This window comes from Oncorhynchus masou, chromosome 24, assembly GCF_036934945.1.
Source record: "Oncorhynchus masou masou isolate Uvic2021 chromosome 24, UVic_Omas_1.1, whole genome shotgun sequence".
Classification (NCBI taxonomy): Eukaryota; Metazoa; Chordata; class Actinopteri; order Salmoniformes; family Salmonidae; genus Oncorhynchus; species Oncorhynchus masou.
Genome location: NC_088235.1, coordinates 77,975,198 through 77,986,562, shown reverse-complemented (window position 1 = coordinate 77,986,562; position 11,365 = coordinate 77,975,198). Strand labels below are relative to the sequence as shown.

Sequence of the window (11,365 nt, the reverse complement as noted above, 5' to 3'; positions counted from 1 at the left end):
ACCATATTACTCCACTTTAAATCACTTTAACGAAGCACCAATGGGACATTTACAGGGCAGGAAAATGAAACTCCAAGACAATCCTTTAAAAATATAACCCACAATACTTTTATTGCCATTTATGTCACTGACAAAAGTTTACAAAATAATGAGAATCATCCAAATTTGATAGATTGCAAATGTGTACCCAATAGATGATAAATCTTGGGTGGATGGATTTTGTCCCAGCATAAAATAAAGAGTTTTGAAAATTGGAAAAGACTAGTTTGTGAGGGATGTTCAGTTTTGCCCCAGATAGAGTAATGATTCTTATTGAAACCATCAGCTGGTTTCTGAGAGATCTATAGGTGTTGAGTCTACATTCTCTACCCCCCCCTAAAAACCTCTGAAGATCTAACATTTGAGTTCTTTACTCCCTCAAATTCAAATCAGCATTGACCGATGGGGCGTTGATAACAGTGAAGTTCAAGGTTGCCACTGAAGCTGAGACACAGTATGCACACGCACATTCTTTCCTTAACACAGTGGCAAATAAAATAACAAACCAGATACAAAGTTCCCATGTTAAATGTTTTATGCATAAATATAGCCCAGGCTGTGGGGACAGTGCAGTAACCTTGCATGTTCAGAGAGCAAAATCATAGTTGAGCACCAGAGATCGGTTACTAAACAGAGACACTCACGGCCAGTGTGAGATAGATGGCCACATTGAGTTTGCGTTGATCCTATAAGCTTGTTACAGTGTCAACTTCACAATACTGAGACATACTGTAGAGTGAGAATGTTACCGTAGCTGTGTGTTTTGGTCACTGACACTCAATTTAGCCTGGTCCAAGATCTGTTTGTGCCGTCTTGCCAACACCTATGGTCCGTTGCACACAACTTATCAGGTACCAAGCTGCTGGAACTCTGCACCCACTAACCGACGGCATTATGAGCTCAGAGACTACAGTATGAGCTGAGTAGGACAATGATAGGTAAACCGTGGTACTTAATTAAGGCCATGTTCGAATCGACTGCATGATCACAAAATGGATGCCACTTTAGGATTTGATTTGATCTTTTTTTTCTGAGCAGAACAAAGTCACCAGCACTTTAAGGACTTCAACCTTGGGTTTACAATAAGTATTTGGTTTGGGCAGCCTTGACGCTTTTTAAAAAACAACAAAAACATCTACATTTCACTTAAAAATATACAATTACATTTTCAAGAAGCAAGTTCGATAATATTGGTTCTCAGCATTAAGACATTACGAAAGACAGACAAACACAAAACAAACAAAAAAACCTAGTAAAAATGTCACTTTTTTTCCGCAATCAAGATTCAAGACCGCAATCTTTTTTTGTACAGCGTAAGAGGGAAGTATTTAGCACCTTTTTCTCGTTGAGAAAAACACAAAACAAAGTACGCCCTGATGGATGCTTGTTTTCAGTAAGGTTCAGAGTTCACCTGTGTGTGTGTGTGTGTGTTGTATATGTGTGTGCATTTATGTGTTCTGTAAAAATCCCAAACGTTTAACTGTATGTTTGCAGTAGCGTTGTCATGTACCATTGAGGTTGTTACAGTATTTTTCATCCCCAGCGATGTTTCTATGGGCAGCAGATGGTTTAGCCGTCCAAGAGTTCTCACTGCCAGTCAGAATGTCAACTCTCAGAAAAGCTGAATCCCTCAGGACCTGTTTGCTGGATTTTGAAGCAAATCTCCCTGATTAAATTCAATGAGCAGTTTCAGTGCATGATAATTAAACTGCAGTACAATGTAGACGTTGCCCCTAACCACAGAGCTAGGATCAGATTATCCTACCTCAATCCTAACCTCAACCATTTAGGAGATAAAACAAGATCTGAACCTGGAACAGTGATTAGGGGTGACTTCTACCTCTGTCTCTGGACATGGCTCATGCTGAGGGACAGTGTGGCCCTCTCCTGGCCAGCGGAGGCATTACAACAGCGCTAATGTATGGTGAGTGGAGGAGATGAGTGAGAAGAATTGAGGTAACAGAACACCAGCCGGTAGCACACGGCATCACACCAGAGAGTCCCTGCTTACCACTGCTTTACATGAAAGCATGATTATAAACAGTATAAAGCTGGTGTTTTACTCCTAGAATTGATACTATGCATGATGACCAACTCTCCATTACATTAGTGTTAAACCTGACATGTTGCGTAAATGTTGCAGTCCTTCTTGTGAACATTTTTTTAACACTACAATACATTAACTGACACGCTAGAATACTGAGTAGGGTGAAGCATGACCTCTAACCCCAGTGTTGTGATTTCACAGAGATTACAGACAGGTGAGGGACTGCTTGGACCACCATTCACCAACACACACCCCTATTTGTCTCCTAGCAAATCAGTGGTTCTTACATTTCCACTTCACCATAAGAAGATTGTCCTACACGAACTCAACAGTAAAATACTTCTCCCTTATACTTTATAACACTTTCTTTACCATTTCAAACATGTTCTGCTTTTTGTGCATCTCCTTCCATTTCCACTTATCCCAGTGCTTCATGGATTCTCGTCAGCCATTTTGTGTGTAAAATCTTAAATGGCAGGGGTTTGTGGTCCAAACACGGCATACCTTTCTGTAATCTCCTCCACTCCTTCTCCAAGTGGAATAGGAGGGGTGGGTCGGGGGGGAGGTAAAAAAAAGAAGAACATTGACAATTAAAAAGTGGTTGGGCTGGTTGACTCAGTCTTTCAAAGCCCCCTACCCCGATTGGTTGGGGATGGTCCTGGGGTTAAGGTCAAGGGTCAGAGGGGTCATTATAAAGTCAGTCCAGGGGCTGAAAGGGAAGAAAGTAGGGAGCCTAGGGAGGGTTGGAGTGCTTGCAGCTCAGTGCAGGTGGATGTGCAGCTTGATGCGCAGGGCGTCTCCTATCTCTCCCAGCAGGTAGTCGCTGTCGTGTTCCTCCTCCAGCTGTCGGAGGCGCCACGGCCCGAACAGGGGCAGACTAGCGATCTCCAGGCGGTAGGAGCCAGGGGGAGGTGACTTCCTGCCCAACCTCAGCACGCTCTTCCCGTCGCGGCGCTCCAGCAGGCGAAAGTGCTCGCCCTGGTTGCCGTGGGTGATGACGTAGCGCACATGGTGCTCCAGGGGCTCCAGGGCCGGCAGCAGCTCCAGCAGGGGCTCCTTGTTGAGCAGCGAGGCCAGGCTCAGGTTCATGGGGATGGACTCCTGGGTGTCCACGCTGGCCATGCTCACCTCCTGGAGAGACGCGGGAGGAGAGGGTCAGCACATAGCGACATAACAACAACATACAAATACACACAACTGGTAGACGTTTAGAACCTGTAGATGTAAGAACGAGTGGGAGACCACAAAAGAGCAGAAAAGAGAGTAGAGACAGCACCTTGAGGTCGTTGTCCCCAGCAGCGTGACGTCTGTGTCGTCCCTTCTTGCCGACGTCTCCGTTGATCTTACATTCGTAGCAGGCCTCTGGAGACAGACTGTCCTCATCGTCTCCCTCTGAGCTATACTGATCCTGGAAGCCCTGGCCCGTTATACAATGACTGGGGAGTCAGAGAGATACAGACGTCAGGGCATACTACTCACATTTATAAACCGTGTGGTTCGAGCCCTGAATGCTGATTGGCTGAAAGCCATGGAATATCAGACCGTATACCACGGGTATGACCAAAAAGTATTTTTTTTACTGTTCCAATTACGTTGGTAAACAGTTTATAATAGCAATAAGGCACCTCGGGGGGGAGTGTGGTGGTATATGGCCAATTACCACGGCTGAGGGCTGTATCCAGACACTCCGTGTTGCGTTGTGCCTTAGAACAGCGGAACTACTCCGTGTTGCGTTGTGCATAAGAACAGCCCTTAGCCGTGGTATGTTGGTCATATACCACACACCTCCTCAGGCCTTATTGCTTAATTATAACACAGGGAGATAGTCTTTCTTGTGGAGATAATAAGAGTTAGACCGCTGGTACAGTGCTGTGTGGTATGAGGGTGTTGTTCCCACTGGTTTCAAATACATTTTTGTGCTGCGACCAACCTAAAGCTTTTGAAGTCCTTTTGAAATAAAAAATAAATACATATCTTGACCCAATAAGTGATTAAAAAACCAACGCTTGTAACCAAGACGCTGCTTTGAGCCATTAACCTGTAAGAAATCAGCAACACCCCATCAGTGGGTACGCCTGACACCATTTGGGAAACCACTCACCCCTGTCCAGCCCACTCACCCCTGTCCAGCCCACTCACCCCTGTCCAGCCCACTCACCCCTGTCCAGCCCACTCACCCTGTCCAGCCCACTCACCCCTGTCCAGCCCACTCACCCCTGTCCAGCCCACTCACCCCTGTCCAGCCCACTCACCCCTGTCCAGCCCACTCACCCTGTCCAGCCCACTCACCCCGTCCAGCCCCTCACCCCTGTCCAGCCCACTCACCCCTGTCCAGCACACTCACCCCTGTCCAGCCCCTCACCCCTGTCCAGCCCACTCACCCCTGTCCAGCACACTCACCCCTGTCCAGCACACTCACCCCTGTCCAGCACACTCACCCCTGTCCAGCACACTCACCCCTGTCCAGCCCACTCACCCCTGTCCAGCCCACTCACCCCTGTCCAGCCCACTCACCCCTGTCCAGCCCACTAACCCCTGTCCAGCCCACTTACCCCTATCCAGCCCACTTACCCCTGTCCAGCCCACTCACCCCTGTCCAGCCCACTCACCCCTGTCCAGCCCACTTACCCCTGTCCAGCCCACTTACCCCTGTCCAGCCCACTCACCCCTGTCCAGCCCATTCACCCCTGTCCAGCACACTCACCCCTGTCCAGCCCTGTAGTAACCTCCAGGACAGCCACACAGGTATCCTCCGTCAGTGTTGGAGCAGCCGAAGCTGCAGGGGTTACTGCCCATGGAACACTCATTGACATCCTGGCAGCCGCCTCCTCCCTGTTCAAAGTCAAAGCCGGACGGACACAAACACTTAAAGCTGCCCAGGGTGTTGTAGCAGGAGGCTGAGCCACACACAGACGCACCCGAACACTCATTCTCATCTACAGGAAGGGGACGGAGGGAGGGAGAGAGAGAGAGTCAAAAATGAGTAAAACACCAACCGAAGCACATTGTGCACAGACTGCCCACGGTATCACATTTTGTTCTACCTTTCATTTGTCTTTCTCATTGACGCGGATACTTGTTAAATTAGGTCCTGAATCTCCATTGAGGATATGACACACAGAGCACAGCGCCTATGTCCTCAATACCGGTCAGTGACATATCTTGTGGCCGTATGCACCGCTTGAATCAAAATGGGTTTAAGTAAGTGACTGGTGCGTGTCTGTCCCACTCACCCACACACTGGTTCCACTGGTAGTGTTGTACATAGCCCTGAGGACAGCCACAGCGGAAACCTCCCATCATGTTCTGACAGCCATGCTGACAGCGATGGTTACTGCCACACTCATCCACATCTGAAAGAGAAGTCACAGACATGGGGGGGGGGGGGGGTAGACATTAGAAAATACATTTTTGGGGGGGCAAAAACTAGCAAAAGTGGGTGGTGTGTTATGCGTGTGTGCTTATGACGGGGAGCGGTGTGTGTGTGTGTGTGTGTGTGTGTGTGTGCGTCGGGTCCTCACCTTCACACTCCAGGCCAGTGGTGTCCAGAGAGAAGCCTTTCCCACAGTCACAGTTGAAGCTGCCGGGAGTGTTGACACAGGAAGCCCTGGAGCCACACACACTGTTCTGCCCATTACACTCATTGTTGTCTGCGAGAGATGAAGATACGCATTCCTGAGATTTCGTTCAAAACCATTCAACCACCCAGTTTTAAGTCTAAAGAGTTCTTGGACTTTTCTAGGAGGTAGAATTGTCCTAAACAAAGTGTGCATCTTGCTCATGGCCCCTCACCGATGCAGGCGGTTTGGTGCTGGGTGAAGCCTGCAGGACACTTGCAGGTGAAACCGCCGATGGTGTTGACACACAGGAACTGACAGTTGTGCTGCTTGGTGGAACACTCATCCAGATCTGGAGTAGAAATATGGATTTGTTCATAAACGGTGAAGAAAGCAAGTATACTGGATGTAATTGAAAGTACCAGTTGGCATGTTAGACAATTCAGATAGAGGGATCATGTGGAAATGGGAACTCATGTTTCTGTATTTATCGGACTGGTCTTGAAGGCTGTGCGTGTGGCCAGGAGCAGGGTCCCCCCACCTTTGCAGGTCTTTCCGTCAGGCTGCATAGTGTATCCTCTGGGGCAGGAGCACAGGTAGCTGCCCTCTGTGTTCTTACACAGGAAGTTACAGGGCTTGGGAGACGCGGAACACTCATCCATATCTGAAACGCCACAGACAGTGGTGAGTAATAAGGTCAGAATGAGAGCAATTTCTACCCCGCAGCCAGGACGGTTTGGTCCGAGGCCCGGTAAGAAAGAGAGAGAGAGAGAGAGAGAGAGATGGGTCATACCAATGCAGGAGGTGCTGGTGAAGTCGGTGGTATAACCCACGTTGCAGTGGCAGCGGAACGATCCGATGGTGTTGATGCACTGGCCGTTCTTACACAGGTCTGGCATCACCGTGCACTCATTGATGTCTGCAACAACAGCGGGCGGGGGTGTCAGATACACACGCACACACACACAGCCCTCGTACCTCTCTCATCCCTTTCTCCATTCCACGCTCCGTTACCATCCCCCCCCCCCCCCTCAACCCCTGTCTCACATCCTCTCCTCTAGCTAACCTCTGCCGTCGGTGGTGTACCCGGGTCCCAGTGGGCACATCCTCTTGTACTGCACGGTGCCAGGCAGTGGGCAGAGCTCACACTGGGGTCCCCAGCCGCGCCCAAGGTTGCAGCAGCACTCCGATTTGGTGACGCTGTTCCTGTTGGTGGAGCCCTGCTGACACATAGTCTGGAGCACCTCGGTGAAACAGAAGCCCTGTCGGTTATCTGTAGGGGTGGAGGGAGGGGAGAGAAGGACAGGGGGAGAGAGGGAGAGATGAGTCCGCAATTTACAGGAGCCACCTATCAAGTATGTGTGGGGAAGGGGTGAGACAGTCTTTCATGCTTTGCTTTTGATGCGGCTGCATTGACATTGCGTGGATGGGTTGTGCACCCTTCTGCAGAGTCCTCTGTGGTGATATTCTCACCGATACAGTCCGTTCCGGTGGAGCTGGGCTGGAAGCCCTCGTTGCACACACAGCGGTAGCTGCCCACTGTGTTCTCGCAGCGCCCGTTCTTACAGACGCCAGGCTTCGCGCGACACTCATTCAGGTCTGCCAGGGGGAGGAGGATGAGAGGAAAAGGAGGAGCGGACGAAGGAGAAGATGGGAAAAGATGAGAGTTTAGAACAGTGTGACATAAAATGGAATCACTTTCAAGAAGTGATTTCTCTCCTGCAGTGTGTGTGTATTTGTTTGCGTGTCTGGGTGTGTGTATTAGCCATTGAGAGAGAGAGAGTGTGTGTGTGTGCGTGCGTGCGTGACTCACCCATGCAGCCATCTCCGTCAGGTCTGTGCTGCATGCCAGGGGGGCAGATACACATGAAAGTGCCAATCAGGTTCTTACAGGACATGCCCTTGGACTCACAGTCATCCAGCCCCTCCGAACACTCATCCTGGTCTGGAGAGAGAGAGAGAGAGAGAGAGAGAGAGAGAGAGAGGGGAGGGAGAGAGAGAGAGAGGGGAGGGAGGGAGAGAGAGAGAGAGAGAGAGGGAGAGAGAGTGAGAGGGAAGGGAGGCAGAGAGAGGGAGAGAGAGAGAGAGGGAGGAAGAGAGGGAGAGAGAGAGAGGGAAGGAGAGAGAGAGAGGGACGGAGAGAGAGAGAGAGAGAGAGGGAGGAAGAGAGGGAGAGAGAGAGAGGGAAGGAGAGAGAGAGAGAGAGGGAAGGAGAGAGAGAGAGAGAGGGACGGAGAGCGAGAGAGAGACAGAGACGAGGAGAGGAAATGTTTAAAGCAAAATAGACAAAGATGTCTACTGATCCATTTGACCAATAAGAAGCGGGAAAAAACAAATGACTAAAACAGATGAATGATTATACTGTAACGTACAGTATGTTCATAATCCAGCCATGAATCAAGTTCACTGTAAAACTGCCATCTCTAAAGCACGGCCATAGAAAACCAGCCGGGTGAATTTACGATGATAAACTAACTTCACTTTAACACAGCTGTATAATAGCTACCCCACATCATATGTCTGCTGATAAAGGGAGAGAGAGAGAGAGAGAGAGAGAGAGAGAGAGAGAGAGAGAGAGAGAGAGAGAGAGAGAGAGAGAGAGAGAGAGAGAGAGAGAGAGAGAGAGAGAGAGAGAGAGAGAGAGAGAAAAGTCTCATGTGGAGGGAGAGAGACAGAGACTTCTGTGTGGAGGGAGGTTATGCCGCGTCCCCTCACCTCTGCACATGCGGTGGTCGTCTCGCAGCACGTAGCCCGAGGGACACATGCACTCGTAGGAACCAAAAGTATTGACACAGCGGAAGGCACACAGCAGGGGGTTCAGAGAGCACTCGTTGATATCTGGGGAGAGAGAGATGAGTACATGAGCATTCTGTCATACAAGAATAATTGTACAATCGGACGGTATATCATCATAAGCGTTTGTAATTTCCCAGGTGAAAGGTCACGGGTGTGTGTTTGTATGATGTTACATACCTTCACAGGTCATCATTGAGCCAGGTTCGAAGCCTTCATGACAGGAGCACTCAAAGCCTCCCACCACATTAGTACAGGTCCCGTTACCACAGGGGTTTCCTATAGAGCACTCATCAGTGTCTGGGGAGGGAGAGGAGGGAGGAGGGAGGGAGGGAGAGGGAGGGGGAGGGAGGGAGGGGAGGGAGGGAGGGAGAGGAGGGAGGAGGGAGGGAGGAGGAGGGAGAGGAGGGAGGAGGAAGGGAGAGGAGGGGAGGAGGGGGAGGGAGGGAGAGGAGGGAGGGAGGGAGGGAGAGGAGGGGGAGGGAGGGGAGGGATGGAGAGGAGGAGGGGGGAGGGGAGGGAGGGATGGAGAGGAGGGAGGGAGGGAGGGAGGAGGGAGGAGGGAGGGGGGAGGGGGAGGGAGGGAGGGAGGGAGGGGGAGGAGGGAGGGAGGGAGAGGAGGGAGGGAGGGAGGGAGAGGGAGGGAGGGAGGGGAGGGAGGGAGAGGAGGGAGAAGGGAGGGAGAGGAGGGAGGGGAGGAGGGAGGGAGGGAGGGAGAGGAGGGAGGGAGAGGAGGGAGGGGGAGAGGAGGGAGAGGAGGGAGGAGGGAGGAGGGAGGGAGAGGAGGGAGAGGAGGGGAGGGAGGGAGAGGAGGGAGGGAGAGGAGGGAGGGAGGGAGAGGAGGGAGGGAGAGGAGGGAGGAGGGAGGGAGAGGAGGGAGGGAGAGGAGGGGAAGGGTGATCATGTAAATGAATTTGTCCTCAGGTATGTTGACTTCTGACAAGAATGTAATCTTGAAGGAAAGTAAATCTAATCCTCCTCATCATCATTATCACCACCAATAGGGGTCAGCTCACCAACACAGTTGACCCCGGTATAGTCCAGGTTGTAGCCAAAGGGACACTCGCAGCGGAACGATCCGTCTGTGTTGATACAGACACCGTTCACACAGACGCCTGGGTTGTCCAGACACTCGTTCATATCTACAGGAAGACAGATGAGGACAGTTTATTGTCCAGACACTCGTTCATATCTACAGGAAGACAGATGAGGACAGTTTATTGTCCAGACACTCGTTCATATCTACAGGAAGACAGATGAGGACAGTTTATTGTCCAGACACTCATTCATATCTACAGAAAGACAGATGAGGACAGTTTATTGTCCAGACACTCGTTCATATCTACAGGAAGACAGATGAGGACAGTTTATTGTCCAGACACTCATTCATATCTACAGAAAGACAGATGAGGACAGTTTATTGACCAGACACTCGTTCATATCTACAGGAAGACAGATGAGGACAGTTTATTGTCCAGACACTCGTTCATATCTACAGGAAGACAGATAAGGACAGTTTATTGTCCAGACACTCGTTCATATCTACAGGAAGACAGATGAGGACAGTTTATTGTCCAGACACTCGTTCATGTCTACAGAAAAACAGATGAGGACAGTTTATTGTCCAGACACTTGTTCATATCTACAGGAAGACAGATGAGGACAGTTTATTGACCAGACACTCGTTCATGTCCACAGAAAGACAGATGAGGACAGTTTATTGTCCAGACACTCGTTCATATCTACAGGAAAACAGATGAGGACTGTTTATTGTCCAGACACTCGTTCATATCTACAGGAAGACAGATGTGGACAGTTTATTGTCCAGACACTCGTTCATATCTACAGGAAGACAGATGAGGACAGTTTATTGTCCAGAGACTCATTCATATCTACAGAAAGACAGATGAGGACAGTTTATTGTCCAGACACTCGTTCATGTCTACAGGAAGACAGATGAGGACAGTTTATTGTCCAGACACTTGTTCATATCTACAGGAAGACAGATGAGGACAGTTTATTGACCAGACACTCGTTCATGTCCACAGAAAGACAGATGAGGACAGTTTATTGTCCAGACACTCGTTCATATCTACAGGAAAACAGATGAGGACTGTTTATTGTCCAGACACTCGTTCATATCTACAGGAAGACAGATGTGGACAGTTTATTGTCCAGACACTCGTTCATATCTACAGGAAGACAGATGAGGACAGTTTATTGTCCAGAGACTCATTCATATCTACAGAAAGACAGATGAGGACAGTTTATTGTCCAGACACTCGTTCATGTCTACAGGAAGACAGATGAGGACAGTTTATTGTCCAGACACTCGTTCATGTCTACAGAAAAACAGATGAGGACAGTTTATTGTCCAGACACTCGTTCATATCTACAGGAAGACAGATGAGGACAGTTTATTGACCAGACACTCGTTCATGTCCACAGAAAGACAGATGAGGACAGTTTATTGTCCAGACACTCGTTCATGTCCACAGAAAGACAGATGAGGACAGTTTATTGACCAGACATTTTTGACATCTGGTCATCAGAGAGCTGATTCAGTTGAGGGGTTGGTATGTCTGGGGTTGACCCAGTCGTGCCACTTGTCACTCACCCTCACGGGTTTCCCCAAGTCCAGGCAGGGATCCATGGCCGTAGGGACACAGGCTTTTAAAGGACGCTGGAGACACAAGGAGACGTTAGACGTTAAATGTACACACACTGACAAGACAGGATCCAGTAGGCTTAGTTCTCATCAACTGGCTTGTGTTAAGGAATATGTTATCATAACAAACATTGAATGGAAAAGTACTGGAAGTGAGGTGTGTGGTGTGTGTGTGTGTGTGTGTGTGTGTGTGTGTGTGTGTGTGTGTGTGTGTGTGTGTGTGTGTGTGTGTGTGTGGGGAACGTGTGTGTCGTGCGCGTG

At 49.5% G+C, this 11,365-nt stretch overlaps 1 protein-coding gene across 2 annotated transcripts in view; it reads right to left on the bottom strand.

Annotated features, from left to right (window-relative positions):
• Positions 1-84: 84 nt before the first annotated feature.
• LOC135512724 (fibrillin-2-like) overlaps positions 85-11,365 on the bottom strand; it is an 88,640-nt gene continuing 77,359 nt past the window's right edge. For both annotated transcript variants that reach the window (XM_064935035.1, XM_064935036.1), the window contains exons 50-64: positions 11,054-11,119; positions 9,453-9,578; positions 8,617-8,736; positions 8,359-8,481; positions 7,457-7,588; positions 7,117-7,242; positions 6,710-6,916; positions 6,437-6,562; positions 6,185-6,307; positions 5,879-5,995; positions 5,608-5,736; positions 5,320-5,439; positions 4,791-5,022; positions 3,363-3,522; positions 85-3,217 (exon numbers count right to left, since the gene is read on the bottom strand). In XM_064935035.1, coding sequence (XP_064791107.1) covers positions 2,846-3,217; positions 3,363-3,522; positions 4,791-5,022; positions 5,320-5,439; positions 5,608-5,736; positions 5,879-5,995; positions 6,185-6,307; positions 6,437-6,562; positions 6,710-6,916; positions 7,117-7,242; positions 7,457-7,588; positions 8,359-8,481; positions 8,617-8,736; positions 9,453-9,578; positions 11,054-11,119 — 2,279 coding nt within the window. In that variant the 3' untranslated portion in view covers positions 85-2,845. The remainder of the gene's footprint in view (positions 3,218-3,362; positions 3,523-4,790; positions 5,023-5,319; positions 5,440-5,607; positions 5,737-5,878; positions 5,996-6,184; positions 6,308-6,436; positions 6,563-6,709; positions 6,917-7,116; positions 7,243-7,456; positions 7,589-8,358; positions 8,482-8,616; positions 8,737-9,452; positions 9,579-11,053; positions 11,120-11,365) is intronic.